The sequence below is a fragment of the Typopeltis vanoorti genome, chromosome 19 (genome assembly GCF_054136105.1).
Source record: "Typopeltis vanoorti isolate ZY-2024b chromosome 19, IOZ_Tvanoo_1.0, whole genome shotgun sequence".
In the NCBI taxonomy this organism is placed as follows: Eukaryota; Metazoa; Arthropoda; class Arachnida; order Uropygi; family Thelyphonidae; genus Typopeltis; species Typopeltis vanoorti.
In genome coordinates, this window is record NC_143567.1 from 92040364 (window position 1) to 92063543 (window position 23180).

The window sequence follows — 23180 nt, forward strand, 5'->3', positions numbered from 1 at the left end:
TAGAAAAGTAGCTATTATTACTGTACACATGCTGTTTAAGGGTTATATATTTCTAATTTTTATTCTCACTAACTGTTTAATGCATGCTGATAGCCTAAATCATAAGATTAGCATTTGTGATTTATGTAAAATGTTACATCTTTATTTAAAAAACCAAATTGTGAACTTAAATTTTAAAAATACAAATGAAACATTTGGTAAAACAGTTAAGTTTGTTCACATCTTTACAAAGCTATACAAGTCCAGACTGCTGCATTTGTTATGTTTTCTCTTTATTCAGATGTCTAGTCTCTGCTATCCTGACAAAGTACAGCAAAGTTATATTCTTCACTTAATGCAATGCTTACTATACAAGTTTCACTCTTTAACATGGCGGTAGTCTTTTTTGGGAAACTGATTGAGCATGTTATGTCACGAGACAATATACATGCAGATCTGTATCCACCAAACTTGTTGGTTCATATATATCACAGTTCTTGCTTTTAAATAATTAAAAATCAAAGCTGAATGGAAACTGTTTTATCCTAGTTACAGTTATCAACACTAAACTGGGTATTAGCACTTCATAGTTTTTCTCCAGATAGATTGACAATGTTGTAATATGAATGGTCAGGGAATCTTTCCAGTTCTATGTATTCATGTTCACTGACCAGAAGTTTATCCAAGAGACTGACCAGTTCACTGAAAGATGGGCGCTCTTGAGGATCCTTATCCCAGCAATAGAACATGATATTGTACATTTCTCTTCTACAGTGCTCAGGTTTTTCTAGACGATAATCTTCACGAACTCTCCGCATCACATCAGCAGCTCCTAGTCCTGGATATGGTGTAGATCCTAAAAAGAAAATACATGTAAATATAATAAACAAAAATAAATTAATCATGAAATTTCAAGAGATAAATTTAATGAAAAAAATTGTGGCTTTTTGGTATTTTCACCTATACAATTTTGCCGTTCATATGCAGATTTATACTTTTTGCAAGTTGCTTCATTGATTAATGAACAAGTAGGAAGCTTAAGGTGAGGCTGTTCAATTTTCCTCTTACAATTATTGCATTATTCCAGCCTGCTTTATATGTTAGTCTAAAAGGCATATTCAAATTCTGAAAAGTTTTAATATGTGCCTTTCCTTTTAAAAAGTACCTAAAATAAAGCAGTCTATACTCTGGATCAGATATAGCTGTAAAAAGTTTTACTGCTGATGGCCCATCCCATAATGTTTTTGTGTCAAGTGTAATACTCTAACATATACAACTGTCACACAAAGTATGCCATGTTAAGCAAGAACGGCAAAAGCAATTGACTGAAGAGAATGACTATCCAACACTTATTAGGTGATACACAAAATTTCACATAAAGACAAAAACATACTGTAATATATTAGATTTGAATAATCAATTTTCTCTGGTCATTAACTGTATATCATAATGAATAGCTTTAGATATCTACAAAAAAGAAATAGCCCAGAGTTCTGTTCTTTCTTCTATACATGATTTTCCTCTCACCAATCTCAAATTTTATCCATACATACAATGCAGATGGTGGCCTTGCTAGGCATATTCTTCACACCATAATGAATTAGGGAGCCATCATCTCCTCCATTCAAGGGTATAAAGCTGCCAGCAGACATGGGACTGAACCTGAACTTATATGAAAGATTTCATAAATATCCACTTCAGTTCCAAAAATCCTCATAATTTCTCTCACAGCAACATTATAGTGTTCTCTGAACGAACAAGGATGGGATGGCAATTTGGGATTTAGCCGATCAAATTGTATTCTTATTGACTTAAACCACACAATATAAAATGATAGCACAACATGACAATTTTATACTGGTGGTTTTGCCCAGTTAAACAAGGTACTCGTTGTTTTCGCCAGGGAACCAGGGTGAACAGCGAAAAGTCAGCGACTACTGGAACCAATCCTGAAACACACTCCAACTCAACATCAGAGTTCAAGATCAGTACTATCAACACAAGAAGTCTGAATGGCAAAGAAATGGAGCTAGCCGAGGAATTGGATAAGTACTAGATCAACATAAGAGTGACAGACAAAAATTAGTGAGATCTTTCTGAGCAATAAATACAAAATGTTATATTCAGGCAATGACAATCAAGGAAAATAAGGAGCAGTTATAGTATTCATCATCATCAAATTCCTGCCATGTACCCTCAAGGGGTGTACGTGATATGATAGTACTACATGAAGAAAATTACATCATTACTAACTTCCTATCTACAGTTTTCCTCCAAATCAATCTGTTACTTGTCAAGACTCCAACATTATCAGATCTTATATTATCTAAGGCACTTAGTACCGTATCAATCCACCTATATCTTGGTCTTCCTCTGGGTCATTTTGCTGCCAACCTGGCAGAGAACACTTGTTTTGCTAATCTTTCTTTGCCCATTCTGTTTAAGTGACCATACCACCTGAGATTAGCTCTGCTAACGCATTCCTGGATGCTGACAATGTCAAGTTCTTTCCTAATATCCTCGTTTTTAATATGATATTGCCATTGATGCTATCTGTTCATGGCTATAATCTTTCTCAGGACTCTCATATCTGCAGTCTCTAGGCTTTGGTCAAGTGTTTTACTTCTGACCCAGCTCTCACATCCATAAGTTAAAACTGGTTTGAACACTGTCTCGTATACAGCTAATTTAGTGTTCCGACTAATTTCTCTCTTATTCCATATGAATTTATTCAATTGACTTCCCACCATACCAGCTTTGCTGATTCTGTTGTCTATTTCTATATTGAATTTACCATCTTCACTAAAAATCGTGCCTAAGTAGCTGAAATGTTTTACTTGTTCCACAGGTTCTCCATTCACAACACAGTTGACATTTTCAGTGATTCTGCCTATTTTCATTGTCTTTGTCTTTTTATTGCTGACCTTCATACCATATATATTACAACAGTTATTCAATTTAGTCAGAGAATCTTGCAGACTTGTAGCAGATTTATTTAGAAGTATAACATCATCCTCATAAAGCAAAGAGCTGACATTAACATCTCCAATTTTGATACATTTTTAATACCGCTTTCCTTCATAATGTGATCCATATAGATAATGAATAACAGAGGGGATAATGTACATCATCCTTGTCTCACACCAGATTTAACATTAAACCACCTTCCTGTACTTCAATTCTAACTGCTGACTAACGACTCAAATAAAGACTAAGTATTGCTTGATATAATGCCCCATCGACACCATATAACTGTAGCATATTGAATAGCTTTGAAACTTAAGCACTCTGTAGCTATAGTATTCAACACTAAATATGAGGTTAATCTTCTCGAATGGCAGGCAATATCAAGTAAAGTGATGTGGGCAAATATCAGAATGGGGAACTGGACAATGAGACGAGACTTATTTGGGCCTATTGTCACACAGAAGGTTCTACCAAGGTAGAAGTGGAGGAATTTTTTGAGGCTTCAGTACAAGCAACTGACACAATGAAAAAGGAAAAGTTGGTCCTTGTTGGGGATCTAAATAGCAGAGTAGGAAATGATTGTCAGACATACAAAAATATTTTGGGAAAATTTGGAGAGAAGAACAAAGCTTTATAATGGCAAATACCTATTGGATTTCTGTTCAGGACATGCACTGGTTATTACTAACACAATGTTCCAACATAAAAATGTGCACAAATACACATGGTGAAAAGACAAGGAATAAGAAAAGTCTCATTGACTATGTTATTGTTGATAGTGATGTTTTCTCATGGGTGCAGGACACTAGTGTACAGAGGATTTGAAATTGGAAGTGATCATCATTTAGTCTTGAGTAGGATAAAATTGAATTTCATATTGAAAAGAACATGTAAGAAAGTTTTAATGCAAATAAAAGTGAGCAGCTCTCAGGTGTGAACTGCAGACTAAAATACACAAACATGTTTGAAGAAAAAATGAAAGAGTTTGAGAACAGAAACCAAACCTTGGAGATTCTGTGGCAAATCATGAAGAAAACATTGATTGATTCAGCCAGAAAGGCATGTGGTGGGGTTGTCTGCAAGGATAGAAAAATCAGAACTTCATGATGGATACCGGAAGTTAAAGAGGCAGCAGTGAAGGAAAAAAGAAAGCATATTGAAAGTTCCTGGCAAATAAGTGAGCTTCTGTTCTTAGAGAATACAGAGCCAAATGTAAGAAAGCTAAACAGCGTGTAAAACTAGCTAAATAAAAGTCATGGGAAGACTTTGATAAGAACATAGAAAATAAATATCAAGAAGGTGGCAAGATATTCTGGAGGTTGATGAAGCTGAGAAATGGAGGAAAGAGTGGTATAAAAAGGAATTAGAGATGATAAAGGTGACTAAAAACTGGAGAAAAAGATATCCATGATGTATGGAGTAATTACTTTGAAAAATTGCTAAACGAAACAAGCAGTAATGACAGCACAGTGGTAAAAAACACTCAGACATGCAATCAAGAATACTTATCCATACTTGAAGTAGAAAATGCCATCAAAAGCCTGAAATGTGGAAAGGTAGCTGGAGTAGATGATATTCGACCAGAAATATTCAAGTATGGAGGTATAAAAGTCTTACAGTGGCTGCACTGCATAGTTCAGAAGGCCTGGACAGAACTCTCATAGTACCCATATACACAAAAAGGGAAATAAAATTGAATGTGAGAATTACAGAGGTATTTCCCTATTGAATGTTCCTGGTAAGATTTATGCAAGTATACTTGAGAAATGGTTGAGAAGGATTGTGGAAGTGAAGGTTGGTGAAGAACAAGCTGGATTCTGGTCAAATAGAGGTTATCAGGATCAGATTTTCACTTTATGACAAATAGTTGAAAGATCATGGGGATATAACAAAGATCTCTATTTAGGTTTTGTAGATCTGGAAAAGGCATATTAAAAAGTGCCAAGAGAAAAGCTATTCAAAACACTACAGTTATATGGTGTCAGTGGGGCATTATATCAAGCAATACTCAGTGTTTATTTCAGTTGTAAGTCAGGAGTTAGAATTGAAGGAAGTATAGGAAGATGGTTTAATGTTAAATCTGGTATCAGACAAGGATGTACATTATCCTCTCTGTTATTTATTATCTATATGGATTTAAACACTGTAGTACATCTTATTCTTCCAATACATTTGTCCTTAAGTAGGTGCACAACTGTAACATAGTATTGCCGTAAGCTTATTTTCACAGCTCAACTTCAGCCTGTATTTTTCTCACTCAAGTAAAGAATCTACTTCTCCCATGGAGATCCATTTCCTTTTGGGAATGGATCTCCATGGGAGAAGCGTGTGTGTCCACGCAGTTAGCCTAGTGGCTGTGTGCTTTGCAACCATATGCCTTGAAAAGGAGTGTCCTAGATTCGATCCCTGTTGGTGACGTGAGGAGTTGAAGGATCTTCCTCAGCCATAGCCAAGTTAGCCGGTCTTGGGCATGGACAGTAGGTTTTTTTCCCCAGTTTATCATCCTGCAAAGCAGGCAAACTGGTCTTGAGAACTCAACACTACGGACATAGGATACACCGAGGCATAGGACTGACCACCTTATCCTGTGAACGGTTTGAGATCCGATGATTAATAAACCCTCGACACTGCAAGGTAAAAGAGGGAAAGGAAGATGATATATATAGTTGCATGAATGAATGTATGAAGTTGCCATCCATGCCAAAGGTGGGATTTGCACCTGCAGCCTTTTGGCTGGAGAGCAGATACACTAACCACTGATCCACCACAGGCCAACATCATGAATTACCTTAGTGTAATTAAATGCTTGTAAATTTTACATAATGAAAATGCTTTTGAATACTGTTATTTAAAAAACAATAATTGCAAAAATCAGAACACCATGAAAAGTGAATCAGGCTACACAACAAGTGCTGGTTACTTACTTTTTTTTTTATTATTTGTCTTTCCTATTAAACTGTTTATGGACAATTGATATAAATTCACTCTTCATTATGAACAATAAACAGATGTGAGTTGTGATGAACTGCGTTGTTGTGGCATGCATATTTCTGTATTAATTATGTGTATAGTGAGAATTAAAGAATGTATTACTGTATATTATCGCGTATAATGCGAAAAAGTTACGTTAAATAATATTACTTAAAGTTAGGGGTTCGCATTATATGCAGATCTTAAAAAATATAACATCTTATAGATTTGCACGCACAATATATATCCCTCGATGAGTCCTTATACTCCCTGGAGGTGTCATGTAATAATAATAATAATATATACTACCTAATGCCTATGCAACCAAATCTACTTGACCCACTAGCATTTGGCGACCGAGTGCGCATCGTATATGTGTATAAAGCCAGTAATGTAAGTACTGCTAATATCCCACCCCCTTGGCGGGATATTAGCACAGTTAGGTATATCGGTTTAACCCAGTTAATTTTAAATATTATTCGTTAAACAAACCTAGCCTGAAAATGAGCCAACAAAAATGTAAACGTTCATCTTTTGAGGCAGGATTTAAATTGCGTGTCGTGCAGTTTGCAGAAGAACATAATAACAGTGTTGCTATGAGAGAATTTGGTGTAGCAGAGAGTAATATTAGACTTTGGCATAAGCAAAAAGACAGTCTTGAAAAAATCCCCAAAACGAAACGTGCCCGTCGTGGAGATGTAGCATCCTTTCCAGAACTCGAAGAAGAGCTGAATGAATGGATTTTGACGCAACGACAAGATGTCATTATAGTAACAAGAAATGCAATTCGTTTTCGAACTCTACAACTGAAGAATGGTAAATTCAAGGACACACACACCAGATATTTCATCTTTTCTTGCTTCACCTGGGTGGTGCAACAGATTTATGGAACGCAAAGCATTAACATTATGACACCGAACAAAAATTGCGCAGAAGTTACCAAAGCAGCTTGAAGAAAAAGTGAAGTCCTTCCATAAATTTATCATGTATTTTGACATTTTTTTTTAAAATAAATATTTCTTTCTTTAATTCGTATTGTATTATTTATAATGTTATGGAACAAGATTAACAGATCGCATTATACGTGGACATGGCATTTTAGGGCTAGTTTTCAAACAAAATTTCTAGTTCGCATTATATGCAAAAATATACGGTACTTTGTTTTGTCAACATAACATTAAAAAAAAATGCCTATAACTATTTATATAACCAACTGATAATTTAGACGAGTAAAATTATTTTGTGGCTAATAGATTTTTAGTTTAATTTCTGAAGCCCTGCTCTAGCCCCTATGATATCACTCTGGTTGTTCTAAATCTTGTTCTTCAGAACTAATGTCCATCCTATATCACCTTTATAAGGTTAAAACTCTGTGTATTATCAAAGGTAAAAAAGATTAGACCTCTTGTCAGGTTGACCTTTAGCCTTTTCTGACAGTTCCAAACCTTGCAAATGCCACAGGTTTTCTGCTCAAGATGTTTCTGGTTAAGATGTTATACTCACTCTTGTCCAGCTACAAACTCTGTGCAAATTCCAAATCTTCCTAGCCTTAGAATACTAATTCTCATGTTTGGAGTGCTACAACAAAAACATTTAATAAAAATTCTTGATGCTGTCCTGAAGCAAACTGATTCTCTCTCTCTCACACACTTCAACCACTACATTGCAGATTATCTGTTTTTGCCTTATGTCTTTTTCTGCTGGTGCTTTCATGAGCATGTGTTTTTTTTTTCTCCTTCTGAACTAACATTCCTCCACTTTCCACTGAACCTAATAACATGAGCAGTAGCTGCCCAACATTTATTCATAATCCAACTGTAAATTTGTAAATCCAGTGAACCTGCCTCCCTTATTCCATCTGTATTTTCTGGAACTGTTTTTCAAGGTGTTCTTCAAGGACTGCAATTTCAGCTATTGAAAAAGAATTTAAGATTCCTTCTCCTTTAACCTATGGTTAAAGTTCCTTAACCTTCAACATCATTCCTAAACTTTGCTTATTGGAGGCTTTCTGAGTTATGGCCAGAGCAACACATGCTAGTGTTTTATGTTGGCTAGTTGTGTAGTTAAGGTGGCTTAGCCCTTCAACATTAACAATCTCGTTGTGGAATTTGTTCCAAAAAATAAAATAAGGTTACAAAAATTTGAAATCTAGCTTGCTATGGAAAAAAAAAAAGTGCACTTGATCATTTTAAAGTCAGCTATTATACAAATCAATAGTCCTAAATATGATTTTAAGAAGTAATTCATGGAAAGAATAATGAGCAGATTTAATCTATTTACTTGCTGATAACTAAAACAGAACTTATGATTGCCAAACTATTTAATACTTTTGATATTCAAATTATTAAATAAAATTTGCTTATTTACCTAAGGTGACTATTTCCCATAGCAATATGCCATAAGACCAAACATCAGTTTTTGTTGTATAAATATTGTCGAACAATGACTCTATAGCCATCCATCTAATTGGTAAACGTCCCTGAAAAAACAAACATTTATTAAAGAAATTAAGTAAAACAAGAAAAATCATGATCAAATTTTAATACAAGCTTAAATTAAAATTTTTCTTCTCCTATTTGGTATTTCTGTCCCCCCCTTAAGAGACCTAAGGCAGGGAAGAATAGGAATTAAATGGTAATTTTCTGTCTTCTACTTTTGGATCCCCCACTAAAAAGACCTACTAGATGGCAGATGACTCATCTAGTGAAATACCACTTTGCTTATTTTGGACGCTATGTGGAGTTATGGCCAGAGCAACAAAGGCCAGTGTTTTATGTTTGCTAATTGTGTGTATTCTTTTGGTCAATTTGTTTTGTGACAAGAAAAAATCCTTCTATCTTCATATCAGACCAGCTAACTCACCTTCTGTTGAATTGTGCTTCACATTCTAGATAGAATTCAAACCAGGGACTTTAACATAATGGTGTCCATCGGTACTGATTGAACTATAGAGGCTCCACTTATTAGAGCCCTGAAGTGGTTGATGCCATGTCTGGCTCTGAAACTCTTGCTCTTCCCCTTCTATATGCACTTCAAGCATATAATGCAAAATGGTACTCCTCACTATCCCAAACTAGATTCTGCATATCCTTCCCCATTTGAGGATGCAACAGTAAAGCAGTTCTGCAGGCTGGTAACTAGACAGTTCATGGGGCTGAACCTGATGGTAATGAATCATGAGGCTTCAGTCAGATAGGGCTTCAATCCTGCTACTATTTACACTGTGCAAGGAGGGAGACACAAGTAATGTGGTATGCACGGACTCTGTTGAGGTCACATTATGATATGTAAACTAGATACTCTGTACGGGAGGACGTGTATCTCATCTCATTGCATGACCCTGCCTTTTATTTTACTTCAAAAACACCCTGATTGGAAGAATCAAAATCAGGTAAGTAAAATAAACTTTCTGCAAGAAATCCTAAACAAATTTCAAAAAATGCAAAACACTTCTATATCCACTTGCCGATCCCTATTTTTGATTGAGCTTAAAAAATGATAACTACAAACAGTTCAAAAGGATTGTGGTGGTTGTAGTTGTCATTTTTTATTCTCCGATTCTTGATTTATTCTCTGAATTATACTCTGATTCCTTCTGTCACAAGGGTGGTAGCCTATGTGAATTTGTGTGACACTGTCACATACCCAATCTCTAATCTTCTTTTTGAGATCCTTTGGCTAAAGATTTCCTTTCTCCATTGTGTGTCATTCATCTGCCATCTATCTTTTCCTTAACTATAAAAATCACTGGTCTGACTTATGCTTAAAGCCTGATTTCCTTGCAGTCCAACTATCCAAACCAGTGATGACATTTTTTTCCTTAGTTACTTTAATGTCAATAACTCCAGCTGGCTCATTTTCCCAATTCCACTGACCAAGATGGAAGAGAAGCAAGCTGAGGTATTTGCTAAGGTATTAGAAATGAACCAAATACGAATCATCTGTCTGCCAAGCAGAATACCAAACAATCCTTCCCACTCACTGAAACACCAGATCTTTTCTTATCCAGTTTTCCTTTCAAAAAAGTACACAAGCTTGGCACTTCTCTTGGTAACTAACTATAATCTTGTACAAGTTTCATCCCTAGTGAAGTGCTCTCCCTCCAACTACTCAGCTTAATGTCCTTTGGTATTATAACAGTGGCAAGTGAAATGACCTCTGGAAATTTTACTCCTTTCATGATCTGATCATCTCCACTCTCATTATCAAAATAAGTGTTCCAAGTTAGAGATAATATTCAAGTTGGAATGTATGTCTTCACTTCCCCTTCATTCAGAATTGTTGCCAACATCCAAGCCTTGGTTTTCCAAACAAATGTGGCAAGGCATTCTAATGTTAAAAAAAAAAAAAAAAAGATTTTCTGCGAGAGATGACCAAAGCAAATGACTTCCACTCACTGGCTGGCTGAGTTGTTAGTGTAATTTCTTTTCAAGCAAATTGCACGTTTGCAGAGCAGATACACCAATCACTCAATATTTATAGGAGAAATGATTCTCTCTCTATAGATAAGATGAATTTCATTGCCTTTTGAGACCATCACCCTACTTATTAGAGGCTTAAGTTCCATGTTCTCTAGAGTTTCTAGATCACATAAAAAACAAATACAAATGTGTGTAAAATTAATAAAAATAGAAAAACCCATATCCACTCACAGTATTAACTCTATACTATTACACTTATGTATCTCAGCTAACAGCAAGGAAGTAAACTCATTCAGCATATTCCAAAAAGAGGTAGTCTACCTCACACTTGACTGATTACTCAACCTTCAGTTGGTCTCTAAAAATGATGTAGACAAGCTCAATTATAATATGGTTATACCAGAATCATTACAAGTATGAAAGTAAATGTATTCATTCAACTAGTTTCTTATGCACAATGGCATATTTCATCAAGAATAAAATTAAATATCAATTTAAAAATAGCAGCAGAATGATTTTCAACATGTTAATGTAATAGTTAAACTAGTAGTGCATATCTTATTGAATTTCACACAAATGTTTTATTTGTGCTGGATGGCATCTAGTTCTGTATATTTTAAGCCAACAACATAGTTGGTTAAAGGTAGTTTTGATTTTTATTGTACTGTGTTGGATGTTGCACCATTTCAGAGGCTTTTTTAAATTTGCAAATATAGCTTTATAAATTTAATAGCTGGCATTTTTGTCCCCAGATTATGTGATGCTTTTCCTCAGTAGTGCAAGTCAGGCCCGATGTTTTTACCTTAGGGAAAAACATTGAGTAATTTGGGAACAAAAATGCCAGCTATTGAATTTAATAGCTATATTTGCAAGTTTAAAGAAACTTCTAAAATGATGCAACATTCAACACAGTACAATAAAAATCAATACCTTATCTTAAACCAACTGGTCTGCATACATAAGACCTAAAATATACAGAACTAGATTAATTCATGCATCTAGCACAAATTAACAATGAAGCATTTGTGTAATATTGCAAAATGATATGCTACTAGTTTAACTATTATGTTCACATCACTTTATGGACTGAAAATCATTCTGCTGCTGTGTTTTCAAATTGCTATTTTCACTTATATGGTTATGTACTGGAATCTCTACAGTAGATATGAGATGTTCTGTCAGTGGAGAAGATCACTGCCTTCGTGTGGAGGACAAACAGCTAATCATTTACTACAAGTACACACACACTCTGTGTGTGACTCAAAATCCACAAGTAATCTTCTCACCTGCATTATGTGTCTAGATACATGCTACGGAAACATTTACAGAAACCAGTTTTGTTGTACGACATTTCCAAGACATCTCAATAAGGTTTGCCATAGAGAACTATGAAAAATGTCATCTTATGGTCTTCCTCTGCTCTTTAGTTTGAATAATAACATATATTATTACACATTATGTATATATTTAGAGCCTCCGTAGCTCAGTTGGTATAGGCCAAGCCCTTTGGTCGGAAAGACCTGGGTTTGATTCCCATCCAAGATATGTGAGGAACCTTTATCTGGTCTCTTTTGACTGAGGTGAGTTAACCAGTCTCATATGGAGGTAAGGTTTCTTTTTTTCCACCTAGTAACTCAGGTTTTTCGTCCCCCAGAACAGGCAAACTGGCCCTATGAACACACCTATCTACAGACAGGATACATAGGGCTAACTATCTTATCCTTGAAGTGGTCGCAGTTTCAAATCTTAATAGGCGATGCCTAATACGAACGTAAGGGGGTCACTAGGGCCTAATACAAAATTACATGACATTCATATATTACACAATGTATAGTGACTGTGGGGAGGGGGGGGGGTATCATTATGAATAGTCTGGTTGTTTTCATTCCAGATGCCTCCGATTTACACTGTCACTATATATAAAGTACATAGACTAATTGTGTCTGTACTGTATTTAGTGGTATAATAAAGCTAACTTGTTTTTCTTGTATTTGCAGTATGGTGTTTGTTGGGGAGGGGATATTTATCACTGTATGGGGACATTTTCATTCATCTGAAAGAATAGGTGTAGTGAGCAAAACTGTTTATTCCTATGAATAAAAAGGAATCCTAAGTTTTATGTTAAACATCCATCCATTTCATTTGGCATTGAGAGATGCCATATGGTCACTCAAATGCTCGGTGATGTGCCACACTAGTTCTCACCACACATGGTCCTGTTGTATGCTTTTCTGGAGGCTTCAACTCTCTGAAGATCAGACACGCCATCCATCCATCTCATTGACAGTCTACCCCTTCCTCTTTTTCCCAGAACTTTACTTTCTATTACTGTTTTGAGAAGTCCTCCTTCCATCCTTTCAACTTTCTTCTGTCAATATCCTTAAGGAACCTTAAAGTTCTACTGATCCTTTCTAGCACCCATCCATTTATCTGCTTTTCAGTATCTGAAATCTTCAGCCTTCTGTAACACCACATCTCAAAAGCAGCTATCCTTTCTTGTCTGACTTCTTTAGGTTCCAAGTCTCACATCCATAAGTTGCTGTTGGAAAAACAGCTGCATCCAAAATTCTCAGCTTTGTTCCTATGGAGATAGATCCATCGTTCCAAATTTTAGCCAAGTCTCTGACTGCTGTTTTAGCCATCCCTAACCCTCTGACCAGCAATTCTTTACATTAATAATGGATCCCAGGTACTCTATTTTGTGGACTTAATTCTTTCTCCATTAAAGTACATTTGTTTCTCAGGAGCTTCCCTGTCTGGTGTATTTCTTTTGAGAACTATAATCTTTGTTTTGCTAGGATTAAGCTGAAGTCCTCTGTTCTTGTTGATCTCGTTAATTTTGTCAAGAATATGTACTAGTTCTTCCTTGTCATTACAGAGGTACTGTATCATCAGCATACCTCAGATGTCAAGCAGAGCCATGGCATTAAATAGTTTTTTTATTTTTGTTTTTGTTGTTTGAGGGTTTTTTTCCCTGTGTTATATTTAAATGTTAATAATTCATGTCTGATATTAACTTTGTTGTATACAGTAAGGATAAGCTTTTATGAAAAACTTTTCAGTTTAGCACATTTTTCATTTCTCTATGATGGAGAGAGCTGACCCTAGAGGTAGTGCAACACCAGGACAACTCAAGGCAAAGGTAGAAGCAAGCTGTATGCACTTTGCTTCCCTCCAAAAATCAATTTAATATTTTGTGGTCGGAAGTGAAGTGCTTGGGCCTTTGTGTGTGGAATGAGACATAGAATTTTTTTCTTCTTTTGATTTAATTTTTATTTTATATAATATATTGTGGTTAGAAAAAGTTAGAGAAACTGGTCTATAAAGAATTCAGAGAATTCACTTAGACTATGTGGCCATCTTCACTTATATAGCTTGACTCAAACTTCCCTGAAAAAAAAATGTTAAATCAAAATATATTAAATTATTTATAATATTAGAACACCTCCCCATTTTTATAAATAGGGAGGTGTTCCTAATAAAGTGGCCACTAAGTGTATGCTATAAAGTATATATCATCAAATTCCTGACATATACCCTCAAGGGGTGTACAGGATATCATGATAGTACTACATGAAGAACTTACATCATTACTAACTTCCTATCAACAATAAAGTATATATTACATTTAATAATTTTTATACATAGTTATAATTAGCTATTCAGCCACACCAAAGCAGCTAAGGTTGTGATGCAAACCTGTCTGTAAACTGGTGTTCTCTGGCCAGTTTGCATGCTATGCTAAAATAAAAACATTTTCCATATGCGACTGGCTAACCCACTTAACTGAAAAGCCCTTAATAAATGTTCCTCTTATATTAAGCAGAATTCAATTCTGGTCTTTCTGATCGAGGGAGTACTGCTTCTGCTACAGACTACATCATGGAAATGCTCCATTATTAGGAAAAAATACTAAGAAAGATAGAAAATGTAGTGAAAGCATTCCTGGTGGGAAGGTGCTGCTATATAAAGTTTGAAGACCACTAAAGTGAGTCATGCAAAATTCAAATGCATCATATTTCCAAAGTAGTAGGATTAGAATTTCTAGTTTAATATCTGTATATAATTTTATAGACATATACAGTACAGGTGCTGTCACTCTTGGCATTTCCAGTGACATTTTGATGGGCTTTGACTTTTGACATTCCCAGAACTGTTGAATATGTCTAGCATTAAGGCCTACTGAAATTGCCATCCTTTGGTCTACCTACCACCTTGTGTAACTCGGCAGCCAGCTTTCTGGTCATTCACTGCATATCATGGTGAATGGCTATATCTTTCTTTGCTATCAATGCAGGAGTGCCTCTGAGCTCTGTTCTGTTACTACTTACTTAAATAAATAACTTACTCTCAGTCACCATTAATCCTATTCACAGCTTAGCTGATGACAGTACACTCCATTCATCCTACTCATTTGACCAATCATGCAGTGCTCAGACATTCTTCAATGGGACAAAGACAATGTAGTCATCTTCAGTGCCACCTAAAGACAGTCATGCCTTTTCTCTCACAAGGATCTCAGCTTACCTTCAGTAATACAAAGTCACCAGACAGAATGAGATCTCTCTCTGCTTGGACTAACATTTACCTCCAGCCTCACCTGGCATAAAAACATTTACCTCCAGCCTCACCTGGCATAAAAACAATGTATCAATAGTTTCCTCAGCTATTTTACACCCACCAAGCTACTAACTAACTGTACAAATCCTAAACACACCCATCCTTGGGATAGTACACCTAAACCACCTCCCTAAAAATTCTTTGTTGTCCAGAGGAGAGCAATTTAGCTCATAGATGATCCTTCTCTTACAGGCTCACTTCACTGCATGAAGTGAAGTCTCATATCTTGCTTCAGCACTATGTCTGTTTTACAAGTGCTTCAATGGTTGCTGCTCCATTGAACTGTCAACCATCAATCCTCCACTTTCTTTTGGGACTTAAAACAAGAGTAGCAGCTGCCCAGAGTTCCTTTTCAGTGCAACTGCAAACACACCAAACCTGCTTCTCCTTTCCCTCTGGAACAGCCTTTCTCATATAGTATTTCCAAATACTACATACAACCTGCAACTTTCAAAAAAATATCAAATTTCTATCTTAGTCTTCGCCTGCATCCCACACATGGCACCATGTGCTTATAGTCCTTCAACCTCTCGTGAATAGGAACAATGTGTATTCCTTGAATGTTCCTTGTATTTCTTTTATGGACATACTTCCTCTTTATTTTTTATTCACTTAGAATTGTTATTAATTTGATATTGTCAAGGAGAGGGTTGAGAATGAAAAAATCCAGTTTATATGGCTAGACAAATATACTGAATTGGTACTAATTAATTATATATATTTAAAAAAAAAAAAAATATATATATATATATATACGTAAGTCAATTGCATTTGCAATTCTCACCAAATTTTAGTTTCTCAAAGAATTAAATACGGTCTTTTTCATATCTTAATATAAAAAAAATCTTAAAAGAAGTATATCCAGTTCATTACTACACAAGATTTTCTCATGCAATGAGAGAATCATTAAATTTCATAAAAACTCACCTCTGACTTTCTTTCATAAACTTGAGTACTCATAACGTCTCTGGCAAACCCAAAATCTGCTACTTTGCACACTTTATTTTCATTTACAAGTATGTTTCTTGCTGCTAAATCTCTGTGAATAATCTGAAATATATGAATTTGCATTAATACTGTATTGTTAAATTTTATAACTTACCGACATGTTAAGAATTATTATTATTATTACCTAAGACCCCATGAAGTCAAAGACTCATCTAGGAGGTCCTTTTATCATACACACAGCTCATCATACCGTGCTTTAAACACACTCAATTTCTCTGCAAAAAACCTGCTTCTCACTCCATTGCTCATGCAAAAAACTTGCTTCTCACTCCATTGCTCACACCCTCTTTATACAGCTTCCAGGGATGACCTCTGGTACTCCCCTGATCTTCCACTGTTTTCTGTAGAACCTCTCCAACATTGATCCTATAACAGCTCCTTACTAATTTGTGGGTCTCTATCATATCTCCTCTCTTCCTCCTATCCACCTGACTCTGTGAATTGCATTTTCCCAATCTTTCTTATATTCGACATTCCAGAGGTCAGAAACTACCTTAGTCAGTCGCCTCTGGACTCTTTCCAACATCTCTTCATCCTTCTGAAAATTTGGTCAGAAATATGTTAGATTTTAATTCTGAGTAATGGAGGAGCACCATCAGGGAGTGGAAAAAAAATTAAAGCATGGTAAAACAATGGATTAGAAGATATCTACCATTTGGATAGGAGGAGTTTTCTGCTTTCATGTTTTTTTTTTTTTTTTTGGGGGGGGGTTGTAAACTTTTATGCATGAAGAATAAGTAGCTGAGGTTTTGGTAGATGTGATATGTTGTCCCTCCCCCCAAGTGCCTTGCATTCTTGTTAAGCATACCAAGGTTTGCAATAATGGCTAGAGATCTTGTGAAAGAAGCAATGAAGATTGTCAATGCTAACAAGAATTATTTTCAACAATTCAGTAGGAACAAATGCTTGAATTTCGAGAATGAAAAAAAACAAAACAATAGTCTAACGTGGAAAAGATGAGAAGAAATTGAAGAGATTACTTGACTTCAAATGAATCTTCCATTCCAAAAAAACTTACTGAATTTTACTGATTTTACTGATGAATGAGGTTATGCATTTAAATTGTACATGTTTTGGTCATAAAGTATTACAAAATAAAGATTTATCGTTACAAAGACCATATATTTACAACGTACTTAAGCTCTTACAAATTGCCTACCGGTTTCGCTAGTAACTGACCAGCTTTCTCAAGGCTTGCATAGTACAAAAAAGAGGTAAATGCAAAAAAAGGTTTCAAAATACAAAGAACCGTTAGTACCTGTTAGGTAGCTAGGGTGACACATTCGCGTGACATAACTACTCAGCATCATGAACACGCGTTACATGCAAATGCGTAATATGATTATTTGTGTACTGTAGCTCTGTTGAACTGAGGGAGTTAATTAGATTTTTCCAGGTATTGTTCAGAATGGCCCCTTGATTTCTGTTTAGGTTACTTCCCGTACGTAGTACAACTGCCGCTTCTTTAAATACTCTATGTCTGTAATCATCGTCTACGTAGGGCATGGAGCTGTTATTCCAGTCTATAGTGTGGTTCGAAGTTGAAAAGTGATGTGCCAATCCTGAGGTGATCGTTCTGTTGTGATTAACATCGCCTATATGTTCTTTCTGTCTTATTTCCAGGCTTCTCGAAGTCTGTCCGATGTAGGAAAGACCGCACGTGCATGGAATATTATACACACCTGGATATTTATAAAATGGCACACTGTCTTTAGGGGATCTTAGGACCTGTCTTATGCTATTTGTTGGTTTAAATACAACCCTGATGTTATGTGTCTTTAACAATCTTGCAATTTTTGTTGAAGTTGAACCTATAAAGGGGATGACTGCTGTTGAGATATGCTGGGCGACTGTTCTTTCTTGTTAGTTATCTATGTATAGAAATTTGTTGATGATGTGTCTAGGATAACCATTTTGTGATAGAGTTGTAGCTATTTGAGACAGTTCTGTTTGAACTTCTTCCTCGTCAGAGATAAATTTTCTAGCTCGATTTCTTAGCATGTGGATGATGCTGTGTTTCTGTGACTTATGATGGTTAGAAGAGTAATGTAGATATCTTCCCGTGTCGGTTGGTTTTTTGTAAATCGACAGTTTGATGCTGTTTCCTTGTCTTTTTACTAGTAAGTCCAAGAAGTGTAGCTGTTCGTTATTTTCTACTTCTAGAGTAAATTTTATTTTATTGTGGAGTGCATTGATTCTGTTAACAAACAGATGTAGGCTTTCTAAGTTGTCTTTCCATATGATGAAGATGTCATCCACATATCTCCATATAGAATGTTTAGGAGTAATGCTGGTGAATATTTCATCTTCAAATTTCTCCATGAAAAGGTCTGCACATGGTGCTGACAGAGGGCTGCCCATGGCTAGGCCTTCTAACTGTTTGTATATCTTGTTGTTAACTTTGAAAAAATTTGATTGTAGGCAATGCTCGAACATCTTTGTGATATCTGCAGGAAAGATATCTTTGATAATGTTCATTACTTCTTCTACTGTACATTCGTGAACAAGGACACTACATCTAGGCTGGCCATTATGTCTGTTTGTGTAATTTTTATGTTTTTTAGTTTGTCCACAAAGTGTTGAGAATTTTTTAAGTAGGACTCTGTCTAATTTTTCCTTTAAGTAAATTCGCTAGGTGTTTAGCCAATAGGTATGTTGGGGATGACCTGCCATCCACAATCGGACGAAGTGGCACTTCTTTATGCACTTTAGGTGCCCTGTACAGTCTAGGAGTGATGGGATGTGAGGATTTAAGTTTTCGTTTTAATTCTTCAGGCCAAGTATTCATGTTACGGATCAGGAAGTTTGTCTCATTGTGGTTCTTCATTGTGGGATCTCTGGTGAGGATTTTGTACGTGGAATTGTCAGATAGTAAGTCGTTTAACTTCTTCATGTAGTCTTTGGAGTTAAGGATAACGGTGACATTCCCTTGCACTCCACAATAAAATAAAATTTACTCTAGAAGTAGAAAATAACGAACAGCTACACTTCTTGGACTTACTAGTAAAAAGACAAGGAAACAGCATTAAACTGTCGATTTACAAAAAACCAACCGACACGGGAAGATATCTACATTACTCTTCTAACCATCATAGGTCACAGAAACACAGCATCTAAGAAATCGAGCTAGAAAATTTATCTCTGATGAGGAAGAAGTTCAAACAGAACTGTCTCAAATAGCTACAACTCTATCACAAAATGGTTATCCTAGACACATCATCAACAAATTTCTATACATAGATAACCAACAAGAAAGAACAGTCGACCAGCATATCTCAACAGCAGCCATCCCCTTTATAGGTTCAACTTCAACAAAAATTGCAAGATTGTTAAAGACACATAACATCAGGGTTGTATTTAAACCAACAAATAGCATAAGACAGGTCCTAAGATTCCCTAAAGACAGTGTGCCATTTTATAAATATCCAGGTGTGTATAATATTCCATGCACGTGCGGTCTTTCCTACATCGGACAGACTTCGAGAAGCCTGGAAATAAGACAGAAAGAACATATAGGCGATGTTAATCACAACAGAATGATCACCTCAGGATTGGCACATCACTTTTCAACTTCGAACCACACTATAGACTGGAATAACAGCTCCATGCCCTACGTAGACGATGATTACAGACATCGAGTATTTAAAGAAGCGGCAGTTGTACTACGTACGGGAAGTAACCTAAACAGAAATCAAGGGGCCATTCTGAACGATACCTGGAAAAATCTAATTAACTCCCTCAGTTCAACAGAGCTACAGTACGCAAATAATCATATTACGCGTTTGCATGTAACGCGTGTTCATGATGCTGAGTAGTTATGTCACGCGAACGTGTCACCCTAGCTACCTAACAGGTACTAACGGTTCTTTGTATTTTGAAACCTTTTTTTGCATTTACCTCTTTTTTGTACTATGCAAGCCTTGAGAAAGCTGGTCAGTTACTAGCGAAACCGGTAGGCAATTTGTAAGAGCTTAAGTACATTGTAAATATATGGTCTTTGTGACAATAAATCTTTATTTTGAGGTTATGCATTTTAGATAAAAAAAAAACTGCAAATTGAATATTTTGCTGCTCCACCATATACTACCCTTTGATATTTATCAGCATCCTATTATCCATGTCACATGGTTCATATCCATCTGCATTTGCTCCAGTTAAAATTTTCATGCAACATCCTGTCAAATACTTTTGACAAGTCAGACAATATCCATGTTTGTACACATGCCTACCTAAAACTAATTTCTCTAATTTTTCACTTCCAGTCTCACTGAACTGCACTTCATCCAAAAGCATAACCAGATCCATTCAAGTGCAATTTGTCAACTATATGTAAATTCTTTCATTTCTCAACATCTACCAACTGCATAATCCTATACATTGACTTATTTGCTATAGTGGTCTTGATGAATTCACTGCTATTGTGCTTTATCCTATGAAAAACTGCTTACATATGCTATTTTTATTATGATCACATAATTCAATCTTTCACCACTTCTTCCATGTGTCTTTTACAGCTCATATTATTCAGATTATGTTCACCTTCATGCACACCTAAAAGTCAATTCCTATGTACATTAATTTTTGCACCTTTTAGCATATTTACTACTCAATTTTCTCATTTCTGAGATACTTGGACTTTGATACTCACCATTCTTGCTTTCCACCCACAAATTTTTCACAGAAAAATCACACCTTAGTGCCAACCAGCTGCAGTTTTTTTAAGATCTACCCAAAAATATTTACAAAGTAATAAATCACAAAAGTTTTGATTTTTCTGGTTAGTAGAAACTCAAAGAATTCTTTTAATGTTGATTAGGATTCTTGTGTAAATAAATATTTGAACTTGATATCTGATGCTGGATAATGAGATTTGAAATAGCTCACATTCTTGGATTTAGTTATAAATTCACCTTCAATTTAGTTATAAATTCTCATTTAAAGTATAAAACTGAGAAAGGTGGCTTTCAATCCCATTCATAAAGCATGTTTTAACAGTACGGATAAGCAATTTTCTTTTGTTACTGTTAAAAAAATTTTTACTTTGATAAATATAAATTACTTAATGATATTGCTGTGTTGGAAAGAAACCTACTGGCACCAGACACCTATAAGAATACCAAAATCATTTAGCAAATATTTATTTTAATAGTAAACAGATTTACATACACCCTCATTTTTCAAATAGTTTCATAACAATTAGCTTGTTGTGACTTCAAGTAGAGTTGACTTCATTACTAGTGAGAAATGAAGTAATATAGAGCAGGGGCTGGAAAGTTCTGTTAAACACCTAGAACAAAAAATGATATTAAAGCAACAATTGATATAACCACAAGAAAGAACATATCTTAAACCCTTTAACCCCCATGTTTCATCAAATTGTAATTGTTCTTTTTCTTTTCGGATGTATAAGACAAAATTAATTAATTTTTGTTCTAGGTGTTTATCAGAACTTTCCACCCCCCCCCCCCCTTGTACAGTCAATTTTCACTATGCCAAATATTGTAACAAGCTGACTTAATAACAGTGGACTTCAAAGATAACCAGTGAGGAAAATGTGAGTGTTGAATACAGCATAGATAAGAATGAGCAAGAGCACCAAAGTGTGAGTAGTAGCATGGAAGATATGGAGAATTCAGGGACAAATTCTCCATGCTTGCTGCGCAAGCTCATTAATTGAGAAAGAAGTAATATTTATTTGTTAATAAATGCATGCATTTATAAGCATTCCATTTAGGCTTTTATTTTTGTAGACAGAAGATATCTTAAGCTTGCGCAGCAATAATTGAGTTGTGTATCGAAGGCCGATGCTTGCTCGTCTAGTCAAAGCTACCTTATCTTGCTCAGTTGTAGGAGCTTCCAGGTCCTCGCTGCAGCACTGTGATTTCATGTGCGTGCATAGCCATTTCCACTCCCTTCACGTCGTCTTAAACAACACAGGCCATACGCAGTCAAAGTAGCTCTAGCCAGTGAGCTTCAGCCAGCCTTTACAAGTGTGCGTGTTGCTTGGGAAAATTAAGTTACAACCAACTTTTTATGACGATGTTATTGACCAGTTCATAAAGAAGAACCGTAGGGTAGAATTTGTATTCAAGCAGCTAAATTGAAAAAAAGATAGAATATCATTTGTAAAATAAATGTTGTATTTGATGATTAAATGTACATAAATTTCTAAATACAGTCATACCCCGACTTACACGAATCCGGAGTTACGCAGTTTCTTATATGTACGTATTCCCATCCCACTTCACGCCTCATCACTAGTCGTATCTTTCAGGCACCAGCCGCATTCGCCATGTCGCACATGCTGTGAACAAGCACTGACGTGTTTCGCACAGTCTCAAAGTATGGAAAGAGAGAAGATATGAAAAAAAAAAAAAATGTGCATTAAGATAGTAAGATTGTTAAGGAGGACAATGAATTGGAAATGGGACAATGCACACATTGTGCAGAAGGAACAAGTGCAGCTTTTAAATGTATGGTATTGTTTATTTTTTTGTCATTTACTGCCATCAGCTGTTCCAGTTATTTATCATTTATTTTTTTTAATCTATGTAAAGAGATTTTATTTATTTTTTTTTTTTAAACTCTGAATGTTAGGTAATTACACAGGAGTTCATTCCTGTGTAATGAACATTTCTTTTAGAATCCTGAAAATTACTGACCCAAGACCAAATAAAAATTATATACATTTAAATAAAATTATATAAATATCTACAAAATTAATTGGATCTAAGGCCTTCAAAATAAGTCTACACTTTAGATTTTCTGATCCTAAAAAATTTTTCCATAGTAATCTGGCATCATTAAAACAGACGATGAAACTTTTTCATTCAGTGTTCCCCTAAAAACTGAATCAGAACATCAACTCCAATATCTTCTTTTATTTATTAAACACTTGTTGATAGTCTCGGCTCTCCAGTTTAAAGATTCACAATGCTACAATTCCTTTTCGGAATCTTCTATTAATATTCTCCCGATTGTTAATTTTTCTTAAAAACTTCCTAAGAACAAAATTCTCTGGTTGCCATTCTCAAAAATTTTTCTTCTCTCTCTCTACTTGTTTTCCTCATTACTATGGTACCAAACACTCTGTCAGCTGTCAATCACCCATCAATCTTCTCAGTCAGCATGCACACTCCATAAATGGCAAGCGAGACGTTATGTGGTAATGATGACATGCTGTCTTCATTGGCATAATAAGAATGTCTCCACAAA

General features: G+C 35.5%; 1 protein-coding gene and 1 pseudogene across 1 annotated transcript in view; both read right to left on the reverse strand.

Moving 5' to 3' along the window:
- Positions 1 to 292: 292 nt before the first annotated feature.
- Positions 293 to 23180, reverse strand: part of LOC150096341 (tyrosine kinase receptor Cad96Ca-like) — a 106148-nt gene continuing 83260 nt past the window's right edge. The window contains exons 10-12 of the mRNA XM_090409035.1: positions 15885 to 16007; positions 8284 to 8395; positions 293 to 835 (exon numbers count right to left, since the gene is read on the reverse strand). Coding sequence (XP_090265161.1) covers positions 564 to 835; positions 8284 to 8395; positions 15885 to 16007 — 507 coding nt within the window. The 3' untranslated portion in view covers positions 293 to 563. The remainder of the gene's footprint in view (positions 836 to 8283; positions 8396 to 15884; positions 16008 to 23180) is intronic.
- Positions 13426 to 13548, reverse strand: LOC150096342 (U2 spliceosomal RNA; annotated as a pseudogene).